This window comes from Apostichopus japonicus, chromosome 14 (assembly GCF_037975245.1).
Source record: "Apostichopus japonicus isolate 1M-3 chromosome 14, ASM3797524v1, whole genome shotgun sequence".
Classification (NCBI taxonomy): domain Eukaryota; kingdom Metazoa; phylum Echinodermata; class Holothuroidea; order Aspidochirotida; family Stichopodidae; genus Apostichopus; species Apostichopus japonicus.
This window is the reverse complement of record NC_092574.1, coordinates 25,588,713-25,607,162: the sequence shown is the minus strand read 5'-3', so window position 1 is coordinate 25,607,162 and position 18,450 is coordinate 25,588,713. Positions and strand designations below refer to the sequence as shown.

The following is an 18,450-nucleotide window of genomic DNA, read 5'->3' as shown; positions in this document are numbered from 1 at the left end:
TTCCGAACACAAGAATGTAACTCTTACTCTGTCAGATGTGGTGGTGAGATTACAGATTTGTCCTGCCACCTCCACCTCCACCCCACCCACCCTACCCAACCCTCCCCCACCAGAAACATATTCGGCCTGATTGCGTCAAAATATATACATGTTTTCCTATAATTGACTTTTCTTTTCCGGTGTGATAATAACGCCAGCTGCTTCCGTAGCCTACACACTGCTGCTAAACATGGAGTATAGTAGGATTGACTAAAGCCCTTCCGGTAAGAATGATTTAGTTACGTATACTTGGTCACGTGAATTACCTACCACATCCACTTCTTTCGCTTCGCCCAACTTATTCGGAGATATATTTAGCTAAGATTTTTGCTGGTAGATTGTAGCAAAGCTTAGTCCTTGTATTAGAGAATGGGACTATGTAAATACGTAGCAAGCTGAAATGATCCGAGTGATCATAACTTAAACAGGCTACGGTACAGCATATCGGATACAGCGTTAAACGGTAGTGAACACAGCAAACACAAGATGAAGATTGAGAATAAGGTAGCCTTGGTTACAGGTGGAGCTGACGGGATTGGCAAAGCAGTCTCTCAGCGTCTTCTTGAGAAAGGAGCAAAGGTAAGATACGACTCTGTGGAGATATCTTAATTAATTAAATCGGCGTTTGTTTTCCAACTACTATTATGGTAATGAACTTGTTGACCGTGTAATCCATTAACGTTTTTTGCTCTTCATTAAACATAATATAATTTTGTATTGTTTCGTTATATATATTCAAATTTTTATAAACTTTATTCATAATTTCTGTGAAGATGTAGATGGACTGACGTAACAGGTTATATGATTTTAGTATATCATATCTTTCAATGGATGATTTGGTTATTGTGTATCCCTGAGGGACCCATACCCCACCCCCATAACGTTATAAATATCGTTATTAAATCTTTAAATGTTGAGTCGCTTGAATATCAGGATAACGTTTTCACAATGTTTTATATAACATTATTTCGATGTCAGCACAACGTTTAAGACGTTGCAGAAAATGTTGTAAAGACGTTATAATAACATTTTGACAAATGTTATCATAACGTTATAAAATGACGTTATAAATACATTAAATGTTGAGTCGCTAGAAAAGCAGGATAAAGTTTTCACAACGTTTTATGCAACGTTATTTCGTTGTCAGCACAACGTTTTTAAAATAATGCATAAATGTTGTAAAGACATCATAAAATTTTGACAAATCTTATGACAACGTTATAAAATAATGTTATGAAAACGTTAAATGTTGAGTCGCTAGAATAGTATGTTAACATTTTTACGACGTTTTATATAACATTATTTCGATGTCAGCACAATGTTTTTAAAGTGTTTCAGAACAGTTTGTAAAGATGTTATAGTAATGTTTTAACAAATGTTATAACGTTATAGAAAATGTCATGACATCTAAAAGCATTTCGAAAACTACTGCGAGTGCTTTAGACGGGTTATTCGAGTTTCGAATGTAATGAAACATGAGATTCAGAATGGTTGGCACTGTCTGGTGCTTCCAACACTGTCAGACAAAAAGTTAATAATACTCAAATGCTTTCTGTACTGTCAATTTATTGTAATAAAGCACAAATCATGACATAATCAGAGAAAGCCATATTTGTAAGGCTTTCTTCATACTATGACACAGTACTTAAGTACTGGTCATGCAACTGAAACAGTGAAAGTGGGACACACATTCTCTTGATCACAGATGATCTTTGACCTATGCAAAAGACAAAAGGGGTCTACTTAATATGGAGCGTTCAAAACCCCATGCATGTATGAAATCTGTCAATTTATTTTTCATTTGCTTTGGAATATTTGTCAAATTTTAGCATTTCTTGCGATACCATGTTTTAGTCCTTCACACCTTTGGAACCATTGAGGTAAATGAATCTGGAGGATTCATGTCAATTGGGTGCGCTCGTACCATGTATGGAGGGTCATGTGATGTGTTCCAGGGTGGTACCAAACTGATATTTCTCTGTAGCAGTTCGAGAATAGTGTTAGTGACTTCGTGAAAGATTTGCACCAAGACGGATCGGACATGGGAACTAACGGCATAAGGAGGTACTGGTACTTCAGGCCTACGAAATAGTGCTAATATGCTAACGTTCAACCTTATTCTCTTGAATGAAGGCAGGCCTTCTACATAATAGATCTTACTTATTAATACAGCTCCAGGGGCAAGCTTTGTCTCATATGGCCTAACGTTATTACTACTTGCTCTAAGTGAATGTAGAAATGGGAAATGTGGGGAAATGTTTAGTTCAGTGCAACCACGGAATTCTCCATGGAACAGAGCCTAATGCTGCTCGACGGGAATATAGCTATCACGTTAGGCTACAGGCACGGTTATTGCTAGGTAACGGGTGTCGTCTGCTGCTCTAAGCACGCAAACACATTTACGTACTAGTTGGGTGAAATCATCATGCGTAATAGGGAGAGTAGTATATTAGTACCACCCTGGAACACATCACATGACCCTCCATACATGGTACGCGCGTACGCGCGTATTTACTGTGTGATAGTTTCTCCAGATTCATTAAACTCGTTGTTTGGAACTCTTTTAACCAAATATTACCCTTTCAACTTCAATATCCACAATGCAAAATGCATTTGATCTCTGTTGACCCTAGATGATCTTTACCCTCCACCAACATCAATAGGGTGTCCTTCCAATTAACATGGTACACTATATGCCAAGTACGAGATCTGGCGAGACTTGTCAATGTTACCCTTCCTGCGATACGGTGTTAACAATATGTACACACTTCGACCTGTGGTGACCCTAGATGATTTCTGACCTCCACCAACATCAAAAGGGTTCTTCCATGTTTGAACATGTTATATTTCAACAATGGAAAATAAGCTATGAAGATTTTCAACCTAAAATATGTGTCTTTAATTGTTCAAAACTTAATACTAGTCAAAGTGTACAAAGGAACCCCCTCCCCTCCCCCACCCCAACACCCTAAAGAAGAGTGTTATTCATTCAAAAGTGTTATTCATCACGTAGATGCTCATGTTTTATCACACCACCCAGGTAGTACAGTTCACCTTTGACATCCCTGCAAACCTCACTGTATTATTTTGTATTTTGACTTATATGCAACCTTGAAATTACATTGTGTACCAATAACAATTCTAGACGTTGCTATATGGTATAAGCAATATTGTTACTGGGATTTTAGAACTCGCGTCCACGGGACGCAAAATCTCAACAATGTTTGCGTCGGCTCAGTAAAACTTGCGTCTAGGCTGATGTCCTCCATGAAAACCTGCACGTTTAAACACCTCTACAGGAACACACAATACTGTAATTCCAACAAATCCAGTTGTTTGGGATTTGTTGGAATTACAAATATCCTTAGTTCTTACTGTAAACTTAATAGCACATGCTACCGATTTATCAGATCTGTCAGCACGATCCAGTATTTACTGTGGTACAAAACTTTAGATTTACAGTAGTTACTGTAATCTCTGTGTGAATCGGCTGAATGTACCCTGACAATACGCTGCTTTGTGCGTAAGGGAAGCGTGTAGTGGTATGCCTATAATGTGTACATAAGCATTTAATGATGAAAGTTTTAATTAATATACAATAACAAAATGACTGTTAAATTACGAAGCGAGAAATTTGTCCGTAGACTAGTTACAATATAGGCAGGCCTGGACGACATACAATGCACACTGTTGTACGGTATACAACCAAAGTGTGTATGATAATGTTACAGGCTATGTTTATGCTGTGAATTGTCGGAAATCAAGTAAAACGAGTGCCTAGACGAGTGTCTAGACATAATGCCAGCATAAAAATACGGCACTAGTCAACTGATTCAAGTAAACCATTAAAATCTGCGTGCTTATGCCATAAATATCGGAAATCAAGTAAAACGAGTGTCTCAATATAATGCTAGCATAAAAATACTTCACTTATCAATTGATTTTTAAGTGACATAATGCCAGCATAAAAATACTGCACTTTTCAACTGATTTAATTGAACAAATATTAAAGGAATAACGAAGGCAGGGATCATATTTTAAAAATATAATAAAAAACACCCTCCTAAAATTTGTTGTACACACGGGATGGTAAATCTAGTATAAAACAAATAATCAGATTTTTTTCAACATGACACTTTTGAGATATTAGCTGTCAAAGATGACCTCGTTTTGTACATAGCAACTTTACAACTTCATTATTTAATATTAAGAAAAGTTAAAAACCTAAAATTTGGTGAGTTGTACAAACTGTATGTTTATAGTTAAAGTAAGAGACCCTCACAGTTCTCACATGGTTTTGTTGTAAAAAAAAGGCATCAAAAACCTTTCCTAATGCTGAATCGCAGAACAAAATAGCAACTATAGGGCTGTACAACTTGCAAACAGATAATTTACAGGAAGCATTGTAATCATTATTTTGTATTGTTTGCACTGGACATAATAACCTCTTAAAGAATTAAGTATCCTGAAGCAATAGTTTAGGAGCAATTTCTCACTTAAAATTGCATATTTTTTTTTTCTCACAAAAAATACCAAAATTGATTAGTTACATTTCAGAAACAAAAATATTGTCGCATGGCTACCTACTCTAGAACTACAAATGATTTAGTATAGCTTTAAAACAGATGGTCCAAATAATACAAGAAAGGCCTAGTTTCATTTAAGGCATTAGGCTAGTGCCACATTTATGCAACTGCGAATGTTTTTTCCCCGAACATTGTCATAGGCCTGCATGGGTGATCGTTTATAATTTACAGGGGTGGGCTGCCCAGGCCTATACTATAGGCTACATCTTAGTCCAAGGCTTGGGCTAAACTTCGATTTAATTCAGATTTAGGATACAGGCCTAGGCTATCATCATCCACATCCGAAACCTTTTTTTGAAACTTTCTTTTTACGGTTGCTTCATGTATTCCCCGTAGCCGTTGACATAGACAACTATGTAGAAATGAATTTTGAAAGCCGGACTTATGATGGTATACGCATGCGCATGTATACAAACGTATATGGCAAGCGATATGGGACAAACATTGCATAATATATCCTCGTATTAATAGGAATTTATACGCGTATTAATTCGAATATATACGCTTATTAACTCAGACAATAACTGGCATGTCTTATATAGAATTCACCCACACTTAATACGCGTATATATTCGAATTAATCCTCAAATGTATTTAAATTAATCCTCATATGTATTCATATTAATACGTGTTTATATTCGAATTACTACGCGAGTATACTGTATTGAATAACCTTTTTACACCATCCAGTGAATATGTTTTTAAAAATGTTATAATAACATTATAAAAATATTTTCACAACATTAGTACTTTCGTTGAGCACCATTTGCGGTTTAAGATATCAACTGCGATACTGGTATTTGGATTAAGTTCCTCTTAATGGCTTTACATAATGGTATAGCTAAATTTGATAATTTTCTACAAAACATGTACCTTCTTCAACATTCTAATAACATCAAATAAAAACGTTTCCTCAAAAACATTTTACTAACATCACTAAAGCGTTTTTAGTCGTAACATATACGTTATAGCGATATTTTACAAACGATATACTTCGTCATGGGCTTCATGTACCTGATAGGATTTTAAATAGGGTACTGGAACTGTTCTAAAGTTCCAAACACACACCAAACAACAGGTAACTCTTTATTTAGTAGTTTCTTCAAATGACATATCTTCTTTTTTTTTTAATAAAATTAAAAATTTTTTTTTTAACAACATTAGGCATAATGTTTTGCTGAAAATATGTTAATAGCATCGAAAATGTTTTTAGTTTAAAGAAGACATTTGACGATGTTTTCAGAATGTTCTCATTCTGTATTATACAAGATTCTATAAAACGTTGTAATGTTATTTTAATTACAGTTTTAGTACACCGGAAAAAAGTTTACGGTGACAACATTTTAATGATGTTGTAATAATGTTATGACATTCTGAACAAAATCAGCGATATTTTGATCAAATGAAAGGCTATCGCCTTTAGGTAGCTGTGTTGAATTGAAATTGCTACATATTTTCAATTTTAAAGTTTTTTTTAATGCCTTCCTCTAAACGTTTTCAGAACATTTTTACAAAATTTGTGGACAATATTTTATAAAATAAAATGTAAGGAAAATGTTATTAAAACTTTTCCATGTTTTAAAATGATATGTACAAAATGTTATATAAACGATTTACAATAACATTTTGTAATAAAATTTCTACGCCCTTCTCAAAATCTTATTAAAACGTTATCTGTTTGCTGGTTTTATACCTTTTTGAAATTTTCACATTTTGAACTCTACTGTCTAAAATTACCTTTGACTTAGGCCTACACCAAAAAACCATAGAGTCTTTACACTAATTTCTTATACTCATTTTGAGGAAGATACGCTGTTGTTACCTACCTTGAGATGATATTGTGTTTGCAAGGTTGAACATTTGCTGACCTTAAATAACTTTTTGACCTTCTCCAAAATCGAGCGTAAAGTTCACACATTATGTACTATTCTAATACACCTTGTCTTACATTTTAAATTATTTTACTTTTAGGAAACGTCAGTTACAATGCATTATCACTTTTTTTTCTGTAAGACTATAACGATTACAACACATGAAAATTTTCATTGTGATACAAAGTATCATGGCATTTTTAATGATGACTACACTAACGAGATTGTAAAATCTACCTTTCGTGCAAGAGAATAACTAAATCCCAAGCACATATTTTTGTTGCAATATACGTAAAAAATACATCCACTCCCCACCATCATGAGTATAGGGGACCGGGGGTGCAGCACTTCCCCTCCCCTGAGCAATATATTTCCGTACAATTTCTGGCTATGTTTGGGTGACAATATTACACAGAAATGTATTAAAAAGTTCGTAGATACTTACAATGGTAGCACCATAATGTATCTAAGTAACTTAATTGTGTAAAATATTTTCTCAAATGTGAGAGCTAGGCACGTCACCAGTTCGCTCTTTCTATTGGTTAAATTCTCGGGCAAACCCCCAACTCCTCCCCCCCCCCTTGTCAAATCACACTGGGCCTCTATATACGTGCACATGCTCACCATACATGCAGCACAGTGGTGAACTTGCTTCATTACTGAAAATCCTATTTAAGTTTTTTTTAATAAATCATTTGTAATAAATGCATGTCATACATGTTTTGTATTTGCTGTTGTTCAATTTACCATTGATACATATTGATAATTGAAAAATTACCAAGATTAAGCTCTGTCTATATTTTTCAGTCTATTGGCTATCGATGAGGCTTTTTAGGTCTATATTTCGCGAACAGTGTCATTCAACAACTTAAAACCGGTAACTTATTACATGTAGGTGGACAGTTGGGTAACATTAAAACAGCCCAGCTCAAATGAACGACAATAGGTTTACTTCATACATATATGATATGTAATTAATAACCAAGAAACCAAGGACAAGGCCCCCCCTCCCCTCCCCACTCACACACTATGCACTGCTATGGTTCAATCAAGAACGAAAAACTTGAAAGATTGGAAAACTGTCTAGCAGTTCTATCGACAGTTAAAATTACTTTCGCTGTATGATCCAGTCTGTACATGTGTTCTGAATTTCTATTACCTCTTTGCCACTTAATTCTCATTTCAAGGACATTTTTTACAATTTGCACTATCAGTATTTCACTGTTAAATATTCCAACCATCAACCACCAATTACTTATTTATTGCCACACAAACTTGTGATTAGTGCAAGTCTCCCCTCTATTCATTAATTATCAAATGAGTTATTATAGTTTCCAAGGTTACCCGCAGTTAACCCTCTGCTTGCATGACCTATGATACCATTATCTATCATCACAGGGACATTGTGTCATTTATGTCATCACTTCTGAAGATCTATACCAAATTGTAATGACCTCTTTCAGGGGCGGCGATTTGTTTCAATAATTGGGGTGGGGGGGGGGGGGGGGAATTGCTTGGGTGCAGGCGCGTAGCAACTTTCATCCCCAAAAATTGTTCGTGCACTTCGTGATATTTTGTATATTACTATCTAAGCGAAGCGCCACCATCAGTTGGCGCGCAGCGTACAAGGAAATTTCTGGTTTTGGTAGCCCTCCAGATCACCTGAAATGGCACTTCTCGGGCTTGAAAATGACCAACCAGATGTACACTTTTGCCTGAGAACCAAGTTTTCCCAATAGTTTTTTTTTTCCCATCCATAACCTTTTTCAAGATTGTCACTATAGTCACACATCATGTTCGACCTCATCGCATATCCTGTGGATCATTGCTTTTGTAGGTAATACTACGTTATGGCCCACAATACCCGTCAGCCCCACTTTTCAAGGTTTTAAGCCCGTGATTTGTTCAGTAATTGAATGATAAATTCACTTCAAAACATGCCCATAATGTTGCACAAAATATCATCTATGGACAACCAATATAGAAAAAAAAACTTCAACCCGTAACAGACCGGTCAAAATTGCACGAGTAGAGGGAAGTATGATGAAGAATGTTGGTCAGGGAATTTTCCAATATTCAGACACAGTTAATTTATTGGTGTACATGTACACCAATATTTGCAAATATTAAAACCTCTTATAATGGCTACTATAAAACTTCGATATCATAAAAAATATGCTCGCGGGGGGGGGGGGCGGTCTCCCCCTTCGCCCCCTGGCTACGCGCCTGCGGTTAGAAATCTTGTAGGAAACAGACCAAATGGAAACACATTGAACCCATATCGATGTGGATCATATGTATGATTGTACGTACTTACACTCATACACAAGAGATGTACAGACATTATGATAATAATCATGAGTGACAACATGCTATACGGTCTCAGGTCACAGAAACGACCACGAAGAGTCATTTATCTCATGCAGCATGTGTTGGATGAAGTTTTAGCCACCGCCAAATAAGATTTGGATAAATAATCTCACGCATTATTTTCTATTTATAGCCACACAAAAAGACTATACCACCAAATATTGGGGGGGGGGGGATATTGATACTATATCCCCACCTAAAATATGGGGGGGGGGACATGTCCCCCCGTCCCCCCATGACCGCCGCCCATGACCTCTTTATCCTTATAGGTATGCTGTATTGGCCCCAAATATGCTAGATAAAATTCGTAAACTGTTTGTATTACCACCTTCGAGGAAGTATTCCTCACTGGGACATTCAGTCAAGTTTGTGTTCCTAAACCATGTCTGAGAACACTTTGGAGAGCATTATAGAGCGCTATAATTTGGGGTCTATGCTGACTACCTTTAAATCTTATTTAAATTTTAGCGAAGCCATTAACAAAACAGCTCAAGTTAGTGTGAGAGAAAGTGTCTAGCGCATCCCCATACATAGACCTCTTGAAAATGTCAATTTCAGGATTAATAACTGTATTGGGCATACTGCCACACAGCTTGCATTGATATTATGACACATTCGTTGCACTTTGAGATGAGAAGGACTTGGAAGTAATATAGTCCTAACCATTACTGTACAGTAGTTGGGATCTTAGTTTTGCAATATGGTCTTAGTTTTGCAATAGGGTCTTAGTTTTGCAGTAGGGCCTTAGTTTTGCAGTAGGGTCTTAGTTTTGCAATAGGGTCTTAGTTTTGCAGTTGGTAGGGTCTTAGTTTTGCAGTTGGTAGGGTCTTAGTTTTGCAGTAGGGTCTTAGTTTTGCAGTAGGGTCTTAGTTTTGCAATAGGGTCTTGGTTTTGCAGTATAGAGTCTTAGTTTTGCAGTTGGTAGGGTCTTAGTTTTGCAGTAGGTTCTTAGTTTTGCAGTAGGGTCTTAGTTTTGCAGTCGTTAGGGTCTTAGTTTTGCAGTATAGGGTCTTAGTTTTGCAGTAGGGTCTTAGTTTTCTCAGTAGGGTCTTAGTTTTGCAGTAGGTTCTTAGTTTTGCAGTCGTTAGGGTCTTAGTTTTGCAGTATAGGGTCTTAGTTTTGCAGTTGGTGGGGTCTTAGTTTTGCAGTTGGTGGGGTCTTAGTTTTGCAGTAGGGTCTTAGTTTTCTCAGTAGGGTCTTAGTTTTGCAATTGGTGGGGTCTTAGTTTTGCAGTATAGGGTCTTAGTTTTATCAGTAGGGTCTTAGTTTTGCAGTTGGTGAGGTCTTAGTTTTGTAGTGGGTCTTAGGTCTTAGATCTTAGGTCTTAGCTTTGTAGACACCCAAGATTTTCATAGTTTTCGGTTGGTATATACACCCGTGGAATTATCGGAACATTACTACTATGTTATCAGTTGCAGACAAATGTTACCCTGGAGTACATTCTGTGAGACAATGAAAGCAAACAGCCATAATACGTTTCGCAAACAGTAGCCTTAGCGAAGGCTTCTAAATGTTTGCATTTGTAGATAAAAGTTTATCATAAAACCTATAGAGATATTGCTCGCAGATTGAACCAATGCAAACACGTAGCAAGCTGTATTGTTCCGAGTCATAAATTAAACAAGCTACGGTACAGCATATCGAAATACAGCGTATATATCGGGTACAAGTATATCGGATACAGCATATCAGGTAGCGTTACACGGTAGTGAACACAGCAAATGCAAGATGAAGATTGATAATAAAGTAGCCTTGGTTACAGGTGGAGCTGACGGGATAGGCAAGGCAGTCTCTCAGCGTCTCCTTGAGAAAGGAGCAAAGGTAAGATACGTCTCTGTGGAGTTATCTTAACTAATTAAATATGCGTTTTTGTTATTGTTTCGTTATACATAAAAATTTGTATAAACTTTATTCATAGGTTTCATAATTTCGGTACGGGGTAACGAATTTTAACTTCTCACTGTCATAACATACTAATAAAGCTCATAATGAGGCGATCTGAAACAATCGACCACGGGTCCCATCTCTGTAGTAAAACGTATACTTTGTGTCTTTTATGTCTCTGTTCGTAGTCGATTATTCAGTTTATTGATTGTTTCTATCTAGTTTGTTGCCATTCTCGATATTAACGAGGATTTGGGAAAAGAAACGGAGAAAAACTTTGCTGGAAAATTTGGCAGCAAAAAAGTTCGTTTTATTCATTGCAACGTGACAGATGACAAGAGACTAAAAGGTTAGTATTGAGTATGTAACATTCCTGTCTTTAATTGATGACTTTGCCTTGTATATCTGTTATGTCATATGATAGATTACAAATGATTATGTGTTACAGACAAAGCTGATTGTTTATCTGTACTGTCCGAGCCTGCCGTCCCGGCGACTAAATTTGGACAACCTGTACAACGTGTTTTACCTTTCTGGGATGGGTAAAGTTCCAGTTGGTTTCGCCATACGATTAATACATGTTTGTTTTCCAAAAAGTACCAAAGCAACAAAGATACTAGATCGAATTTGTAAAGGAAAAAAGGATATTGATACATAAAATAAAGTCAATCCATCAATCATGCAATAAACCAAGCAACCAATAAAAGTACAAGATGGTGATTAATTAATTCATTGGTTGGCAAAAATTGGTTGGCAAACTGAATCAGTCGATTAAAGCTTCTCTTTGAAATCAGTTTAATATTTCAAGTATTTCCAAATCATTTTCCTCCAGAATGTTTTCAAGAAGCGTTTGATGTCTATGGGACACTAGATATTGTGGTGAACAACGCAGGAGTAGCCACAGCCAACCACAGAAGAGCAATCGAAATCAACCTGGTAAGAAAAGAAAAACATTTAAATTTTATATATAAATATCTTTGCTAACAGGCTCTCGCACGTATACCCTAACCTTGGTTCTGTAAGCGACTGTGTATCAAGTGTGCATGGTAAGACTGTTGATAAAACGCAGCCAAATTCAATAACTTCACTGTAGTATCGTTTCAACCATTCCTCATTCTTACCCCCCCCTATGCTCCCCTCCCCCATACGACGTAACTCTAAACCTTCAGGCTAATATCTCACTTTGGTGGGTGTTGAACTTAAAAAGTACATCGAAATTAGCCTTGCTGTACATTTAAGTGGAATTGTTCTAAAACGCTCCCCTCCCCCTCTCCGACTCACATACTTTGATTTGCACACCTGTCCCATGTGGATACGGATTGGATGGGGATAGTGACACAGTTATTTTGGAACCAATATCTCCCACCCACCCGACTTGGTGAGGTACTTTTGGTGATGATTGTAGGAGAGACTGGTGTGGGAGGAGGGGGTGAGGTCCCACCTCTCTTGGTGAGGTAGTTTTGTCAAAACAGAATAATTTGCCGCTAAATATTGTTGTTCAGATCGCAGTCATCAATGGTTGCTTCTATGCTGAGGAATTAATGACGAAGCAGAAGAGAGAGGAGAAAGGAGTGATCGTAAACACAGCATCGATGGCAGGTATGTTAAGTACAGTCAACATAGATTATACAAAGTAATTACGTATAGTTTAACATCTACAAAGAGCGGACGATCTTCTTAAAGTCAGAGTCAGTGATCTATTCATCTCGACATTTTCTATAACTGCTTGAAATGTGCAAACTGTAGACCTACGTGCTCAACTCTCCTTCTTTAAAGTCGTTGCAGCCTGGGGAGAAATTGACGACTTTTTCGCTCCTTAATTCCTGGAATATTTACCAAAGATTATTCCGGATTCACATGGCTTAAAGTGTTCAAACTGATGTATGTTATTATTTCTTAACATGTGTTACATTTATGCCCAGTTGCAATGAGGAGGACTTAACAAACAAAAGATACTAAACACATAATCAAATGCATAATGATTGACTGGATAAACCAGACTGCAGTAAAGGCTTCGCCAATATTTTCATCCACATTTTTAACAGAAAGTGGATGACACTGCAAAGCGCCTATTTTGAACCGTCTTTTCAAGGTATACTTACTGTACAAACATAGGGACATTAATTTAGACTCCTAACCTCATTAGTTCAAACAGCCTATACTGAGTTTGTCTCTTATTCACAGTTCAAACTGATCGAGCCATGTACATTGGGTGAAGATTAACAAGAATTATATAAGAACTTAATAAGAAATGTACACATTACAGGTGTTTTAATGGGGTCTACCAGGTAACTTGTACATATATAGTGTGACGTGGGAAATTCAAATAATAAATTCCCACTCGGGTTCTTTTAACACTTATGAAAAAAAGATGAAATGTAACAGTATATGCTTATAAATAACGAAAATGTATTATTGTACACTACAATTCACATAAGCTGCTTTGCTACATTAACTGTCTTTTACATATCAAAATCTTAACGTTTACTGGTGCCCTTCTTTACTCAACAGAAAATGTTTCTTTTAACTAACGAAGTCGGGTTTTTTCTCCACGACAATTCTCTTATTAACTAATCTGTCGTTAGTCGATATCTCTTTTAAATAATGCTTTCTTGCGTATAACCATATATGATGTTATCGCCCAATATACAGACGGAGGGAGGGCCTCAACGTTGGCTGCTATACGCACGGATCTTCCGTCTCGTGGCTCCTCTCTAAATTAAACAGGCTCTGCCTTAACGTTCCCAGTATATAACGCAAAACGGAGCACTGAGTTTCGTCTCCCAGGAAATGGTACACTGTAATAAAATTGATACAATGATGTTTCCTCTTGTCAGTAAAATGAATAGTTTACATCATGTACTCAATCCCCCTAGCCGCTCTAAATAGGACAACAATATCGTTATACAGTACTAAAAGTGGACTATCCCTAACATTAACATTATTATCATATAGCTAATTCCCAACCCAAATCGAAAACGGATTTGTCTCTCCGGCAATTAATATTCAAACAATGCATTTCAAATTAACCCTCAGTCATATAGTTTTAAGTATAATTCAATCCATATATGAGTGATTCCCATTTACCATTGGGCTATATTACAATACTTATAAACACACTTCTAATATTAAGACATTTAATATTAGCTGCAAACTACCAAATTAATATATTAATATATCTTCCTTAGTCAATCAATTAAAACAAATTCCCACTTACGTGAAAAGATTTAGACAGCCTCTGAGTCACGGCATGGGGCAGGTGTCTCCATTTGGTCGGTGAAGGGTACTCGCAAACAAATATCAACACACAAGTATACCGTCTACCCAGACAAAATTATAGCCTCTCCCGGTAATATATACCCTAGGCCTGTCTCCACGACATATATACTATACTGTGATCGACGCCCTATTTGCTAACGCCTAAAACCGCCGTCTACTCTGCCTAGATGCTCAGAGTGAAGTGAAGTTTCTAAACCTCGTGTTCCATTACATTTGCTCATTCCACCTGGAAGCAATGCTTGCAATTAGGGGCATGTGTTTCAAATATTCCTCCTTTGTAAGAGACCTTTTGTTTTATTTAGCGCGCCTCGCTCCCTAACAATACGTTTGGCATTTACTCTTGAATACGCTACAAACACCTTGCATATTATGCTAATTAGTCTATGACCAGTGGAAATAACCCTATACGTGTCATTTTAACCGTCACATATAGGGAAAGAATGCTCTTAATATGGAATATCTACATCTCCTCAATTCAAATTTAGCTTTCTATTTTTCCTTCAAGGTATAAGGGTCGCACCAGGTTATGTGAACAGTAACTATTATGCATCAAAGTACGGAGTGGTGGGCCTGACCAAATCTTTGCCGGTAAGCGTCTTCATTTCAACCAAATTACCCAGGCCCAGCCAAGCCCCAGCCCCAGCTGCAGCCCACAGCCACAGCCCCAGCCCAAGCCACAGCCAAAGTCACAGCCCCAGCCCCAGCCCAACCCCTTTTGTTCCCTCAAAACATCTTTATTTTGGCTTCTTCGTTTTCATTTGCTGTGACTGCAACTCCATTTATTATAATTCCTGTAGATAAAGGAACCATGAATGGTGATTGGCCCATAGGCAGGAATTCTGGGTTGGAGGAGTACCAACAAATTAAGGAAGGGCACTAACAATTTAAGGATTGTGAGACATGTGTATGAGGTGGAGCGGTGGCGGCCCAGCAGTGTGCGTGTGGTGGGAGGGGGTGGCGGCACGGCCCCTATGCCTCAGTCTGACTTTGGGCATGTGTTCAAGTTTGATTCGGTAAACTTCTTTGCACCCTTTCTTATTGTCTTGGTGTAATTCTTGTAGATAAATGAAATCTGACAATTGTATGAAAGAAACGGTCGTTTCTTTTATCTGTTCAATGTTGTGTATTTTAATGCTTTACAGATCAGTTCAGATGACTTCAGCAAAGATCTACGTGTTGCCGCCATTTGTCCTGCACTCGTTCTTACCTCTACGTTTTTACAATCTCAAGATATGATGGACGACGCAAGTCTGAAGGCACTTATAGATCCCATTATGGAACGTGAAGTCAAGTGAGTTCAATGGTCTCATCTTAGTTTAAGGGAAGAGTTTTTTCTTTGCAGTTTTAAGCGGATTCTTGTGTTTGTTCGGCAATGTTACATTATACCGGGCCCGGCCTCCCTGAATCCCCCCCCCCTTTAAGTCAGTTGCCATCATAATGGTACTCCTGATACTCTCCTGGCAGTATTTATTTGTGTACATATGTGCAGGGGCGGATACATGATTTTACAAAGGAGGTGGTTTGGCGAAGGGGTAGCTGAAGTGGAGCCCATAGAGAGGAGTGTGGGGAAGCTCCCTCAGAAAAACAATTGTGGACATTAATTTGTACCTAGTTAGACAAATTTAGACTATAAATTAGTTATATAATTAGATCGAAACTCAAGCTAGAAATGAGCAAAACTCCCACCTCCCCTCCAAAATTCACGTACATATGTTTTTCTTTCATTTTCAGTATGTCTGTGGTTGTCGATGGTTTCATCCTAGCTATTGAAGATGAGAGCCTAAATGGAGCAATCATAACCACGACTAAAGAGGGCGTTAATGTAGAATCGAATCTGGTTACGTCTGCACAGTAAATCATATCAAATAATTCAATATAATTAAAGATAATTTGGATGATAGTCCTCTTTCTGTCTTGGAGAAAGTTAAGTAAATTAATCATCAAAATGAGTATCTAGAATTATCCTAGAACTGCCAAACTTTTATAACAGAAGTATCTATAGCTTCGCATCAAACTTGTTATTTGACGTAAAGAGAGAAAATTAGGCACATAATTAACTTTGAAATGTTGTTGATCACTTTACACTGCTATCAGTACAAGTTATAGGTTTATATCAACTTTTATTTTGTTGATGTGGCTGGGATATATATATATAGACTACATCACAAGTCATTACCGGTCAGTTAACCTTTAACAACCTCAAATGAAATATTTTCAATTATTATAAATCTGTGAATAACCAATGGGGTTGAATGGCAGCATCCAAATGTGATCCGTTGTTCATATGTAGTTTAATGAACATGTTTTGGTCGAGTTATTATAATCGTAAAACAGCGGATTAACATTAATGTTAAGGTCTGCAATGATGACCCGACTTCATAATCAAACCGAGCTTCAAAGGAGCATTGCAGACATATTTCAAAACTAAATATCTTGAAAGCCTGGAATAGCTTAATGAACGTTTATTAGCATTCAATTTTCTCCACAGGAATATGATATATTGAGAACTAAATATTGCTACTGGTAACAAAACAATACTAGTATAAATAATGATCATAATAATAAACTATCACAGTTATTTGCCTTCGAAATATAAATAAATTAAATGCATCCATTCTCTTCGTTATTTTGATTTGTTTAACATTATTCCTCTTGTCAACCCCTCTCCTTTCAAGAGAATTGAGTGCAACAAGTCCACTCATTTCCTTCGTGAAAGAAGATTCGCCTAGCTAACTTGGTACGATTATGTTGTTCCATACCAACTCTGTGATTGTGTTATCTGGATTAAAAAGTTCATTCCTTTACTAATTTAATCTTACCAAGTACACTTTTAATGTTCCTTTTCGTCTTACCTGTTGAATATTTATTAACATTGCCAAACATTGCAGACCCTACGATTTTAGTAATAGCAACCTTTTTGAGAAATGACGGTCTGCAGTCGCTGTTCAAAGGATTTGTACCAAACGAAGTCTTCGGCTTTGAGTACAGTGTTTCTGTATGTTGCCGTGTTGGCCGAATATAACCGTAATAGTAATTACCGACTTTTTGATCCGCGTTATAGTAATTGCCGACTTTACAGAACGCGGTCCCCCTCCCAATTCTGCAAGGTCGGTTAAAGTGACTCCATAGTTTTACCTCTCGGGAAACCAAAAGAAGTATGCATTAATATGTATGAATTATCGGAAAATAACTTCAACTCCAATTGAAACAAAATTGACTAAGGCATCTGTAGTATATTGATAAAGTTTGTGTATTCTGATGTAGTCTTCACATGATTTTTCGAAACCACCCGTTGGTCTGTCCGCTGACCTTATGGCTTACATATCATTTATCATATTGTATATACACCAATATGTATCAACTATAGATCAGTTCGGCATTTACTCGTTTAGAATAAAGACGTATAAATATAAGCCCGTTCTCATGTATTTTGTTTTGCGTGTTTCGTTTGGTTAATTAAGTGAGTTAAACCAGCGGATACGTCAGCATCAAATATTAGACAGGAACCCATTCTGTGAGACGATGAATACAAATAGCGATTTGCGGCTTCGCACAGTCTAATGTGTAGCGCAGACAGCGAAGTTTCAGACTTGTTCACCTTTGCCCCTTTGATGTTATCGCACTGGATTTATGGTTCTATCATAAAACGTACGAGATATTCCTTGGTCATATACCAGTTCACCAACACAACAATACTAAACGTTGAATTGTAATCAAACAACGATTTGAGTGATCATATACAAGACACTTCGGATCTTGTGCACAATTGTTAGTAATTACATTCAGTTGTGAACAGAGCAAACACAAGATGAAGATTGAGAATAAGGTAGCCTTGGTTACAGGTGGAGCTGACGGGATAGGTAAAGCAGTCTCTCAGCGTCTCCTGGAGAAAGGAGCAAAGGTAAGAGATTCGGGCTCTATGGAGATCATCAACACACCGAAGTCAGTCTCTTAGATTCATATTTAACGTCCATGATTATGCATTGTCAATTGTCCACAACTCTGCAACTGGACGACATACAATAATCTTTGAGTGACTCGAACTCGGGACCTTATGATTGAAAGGTACCGGCGTTAACCACCGAGCTAACACTCTTGTAACCATTGCCTTGGCAATATAACCATTGCCGTGGCCATTACCCTGTAAACGTGTACATATACCCCAAGGTAAAGCCGGTTGGTGTATTTCTGATCTTTGTTGGTAGATTTACATACTCTGCGTGTAATACGACACAATGATTTATGTATACATGTACACATTTACAGTGCTTAATTTACACTCACTTTCCAAAAAACGTACGTACCCTTTTCAACCAAAAGGGTAATTTTACCCGCATTACATGTACTTTTGCACTAATTGTTTATATCTCAGTAACAAGGTGTAAAAAAAACCTTCTAAGTATATTATTTTACAATCAAAA

The 18,450-nt window shown here is 37.1% G+C and overlaps 2 protein-coding genes across 4 annotated transcripts in view; both read left to right on the top strand.

Annotated features, from left to right (window-relative positions):
- The first annotated feature begins 437 nt into the window (after positions 1 to 437).
- LOC139979769 (15-hydroxyprostaglandin dehydrogenase [NAD(+)]-like) overlaps positions 438 to 18,450 on the top strand; it is a 26,203-nt gene continuing 8,190 nt past the window's right edge. The window contains exon 1 of one of the 3 annotated variants that reach the window (XM_071990862.1): positions 438 to 618. In XM_071990862.1, the coding sequence (XP_071846963.1) occupies positions 526 to 618 (93 nt within the window). In that variant the 5' untranslated portion in view covers positions 438 to 525. Of the gene's footprint in view, positions 619 to 17,656; positions 17,931 to 18,450 lie in introns of those variants that run through there. The other 2 variants (XM_071990860.1, XM_071990863.1) reach the window with 2 other exon arrangements.
- On the top strand, positions 10,528 to 16,643 carry LOC139979768 (15-hydroxyprostaglandin dehydrogenase [NAD(+)]-like). Its single transcript, XM_071990859.1, has 7 exons — positions 10,528 to 10,687; positions 10,973 to 11,099; positions 11,583 to 11,686; positions 12,253 to 12,349; positions 14,535 to 14,617; positions 15,172 to 15,320; positions 15,761 to 16,643. The coding sequence occupies exons 1-7, from the start codon at positions 10,595 to 10,597 to the stop codon at positions 15,882 to 15,884; spliced, it is 777 nt and encodes a 258-aa protein (XP_071846960.1). The 5' UTR covers positions 10,528 to 10,594; the 3' UTR covers positions 15,885 to 16,643.

Coding starts and splice junctions, on each gene's coding strand:
- LOC139979768 (XM_071990859.1), top strand. CDS start 10,595: ATGAAGATTGATAATAAAGTAGCCTTGGTTACAGGTGGAGCTGACGGG. Junction 10,688..10,972: donor TCCTTGAGAAAGGAGCAAAG/GTAAGATACGTC, acceptor GTTTCTATCTAG/TTTGTTGCCATTCTCGATAT. Junction 12,350..14,534: donor AAACACAGCATCGATGGCAG/GTATGTTAAGTA, acceptor TTTTCCTTCAAG/GTATAAGGGTCGCACCAGGT.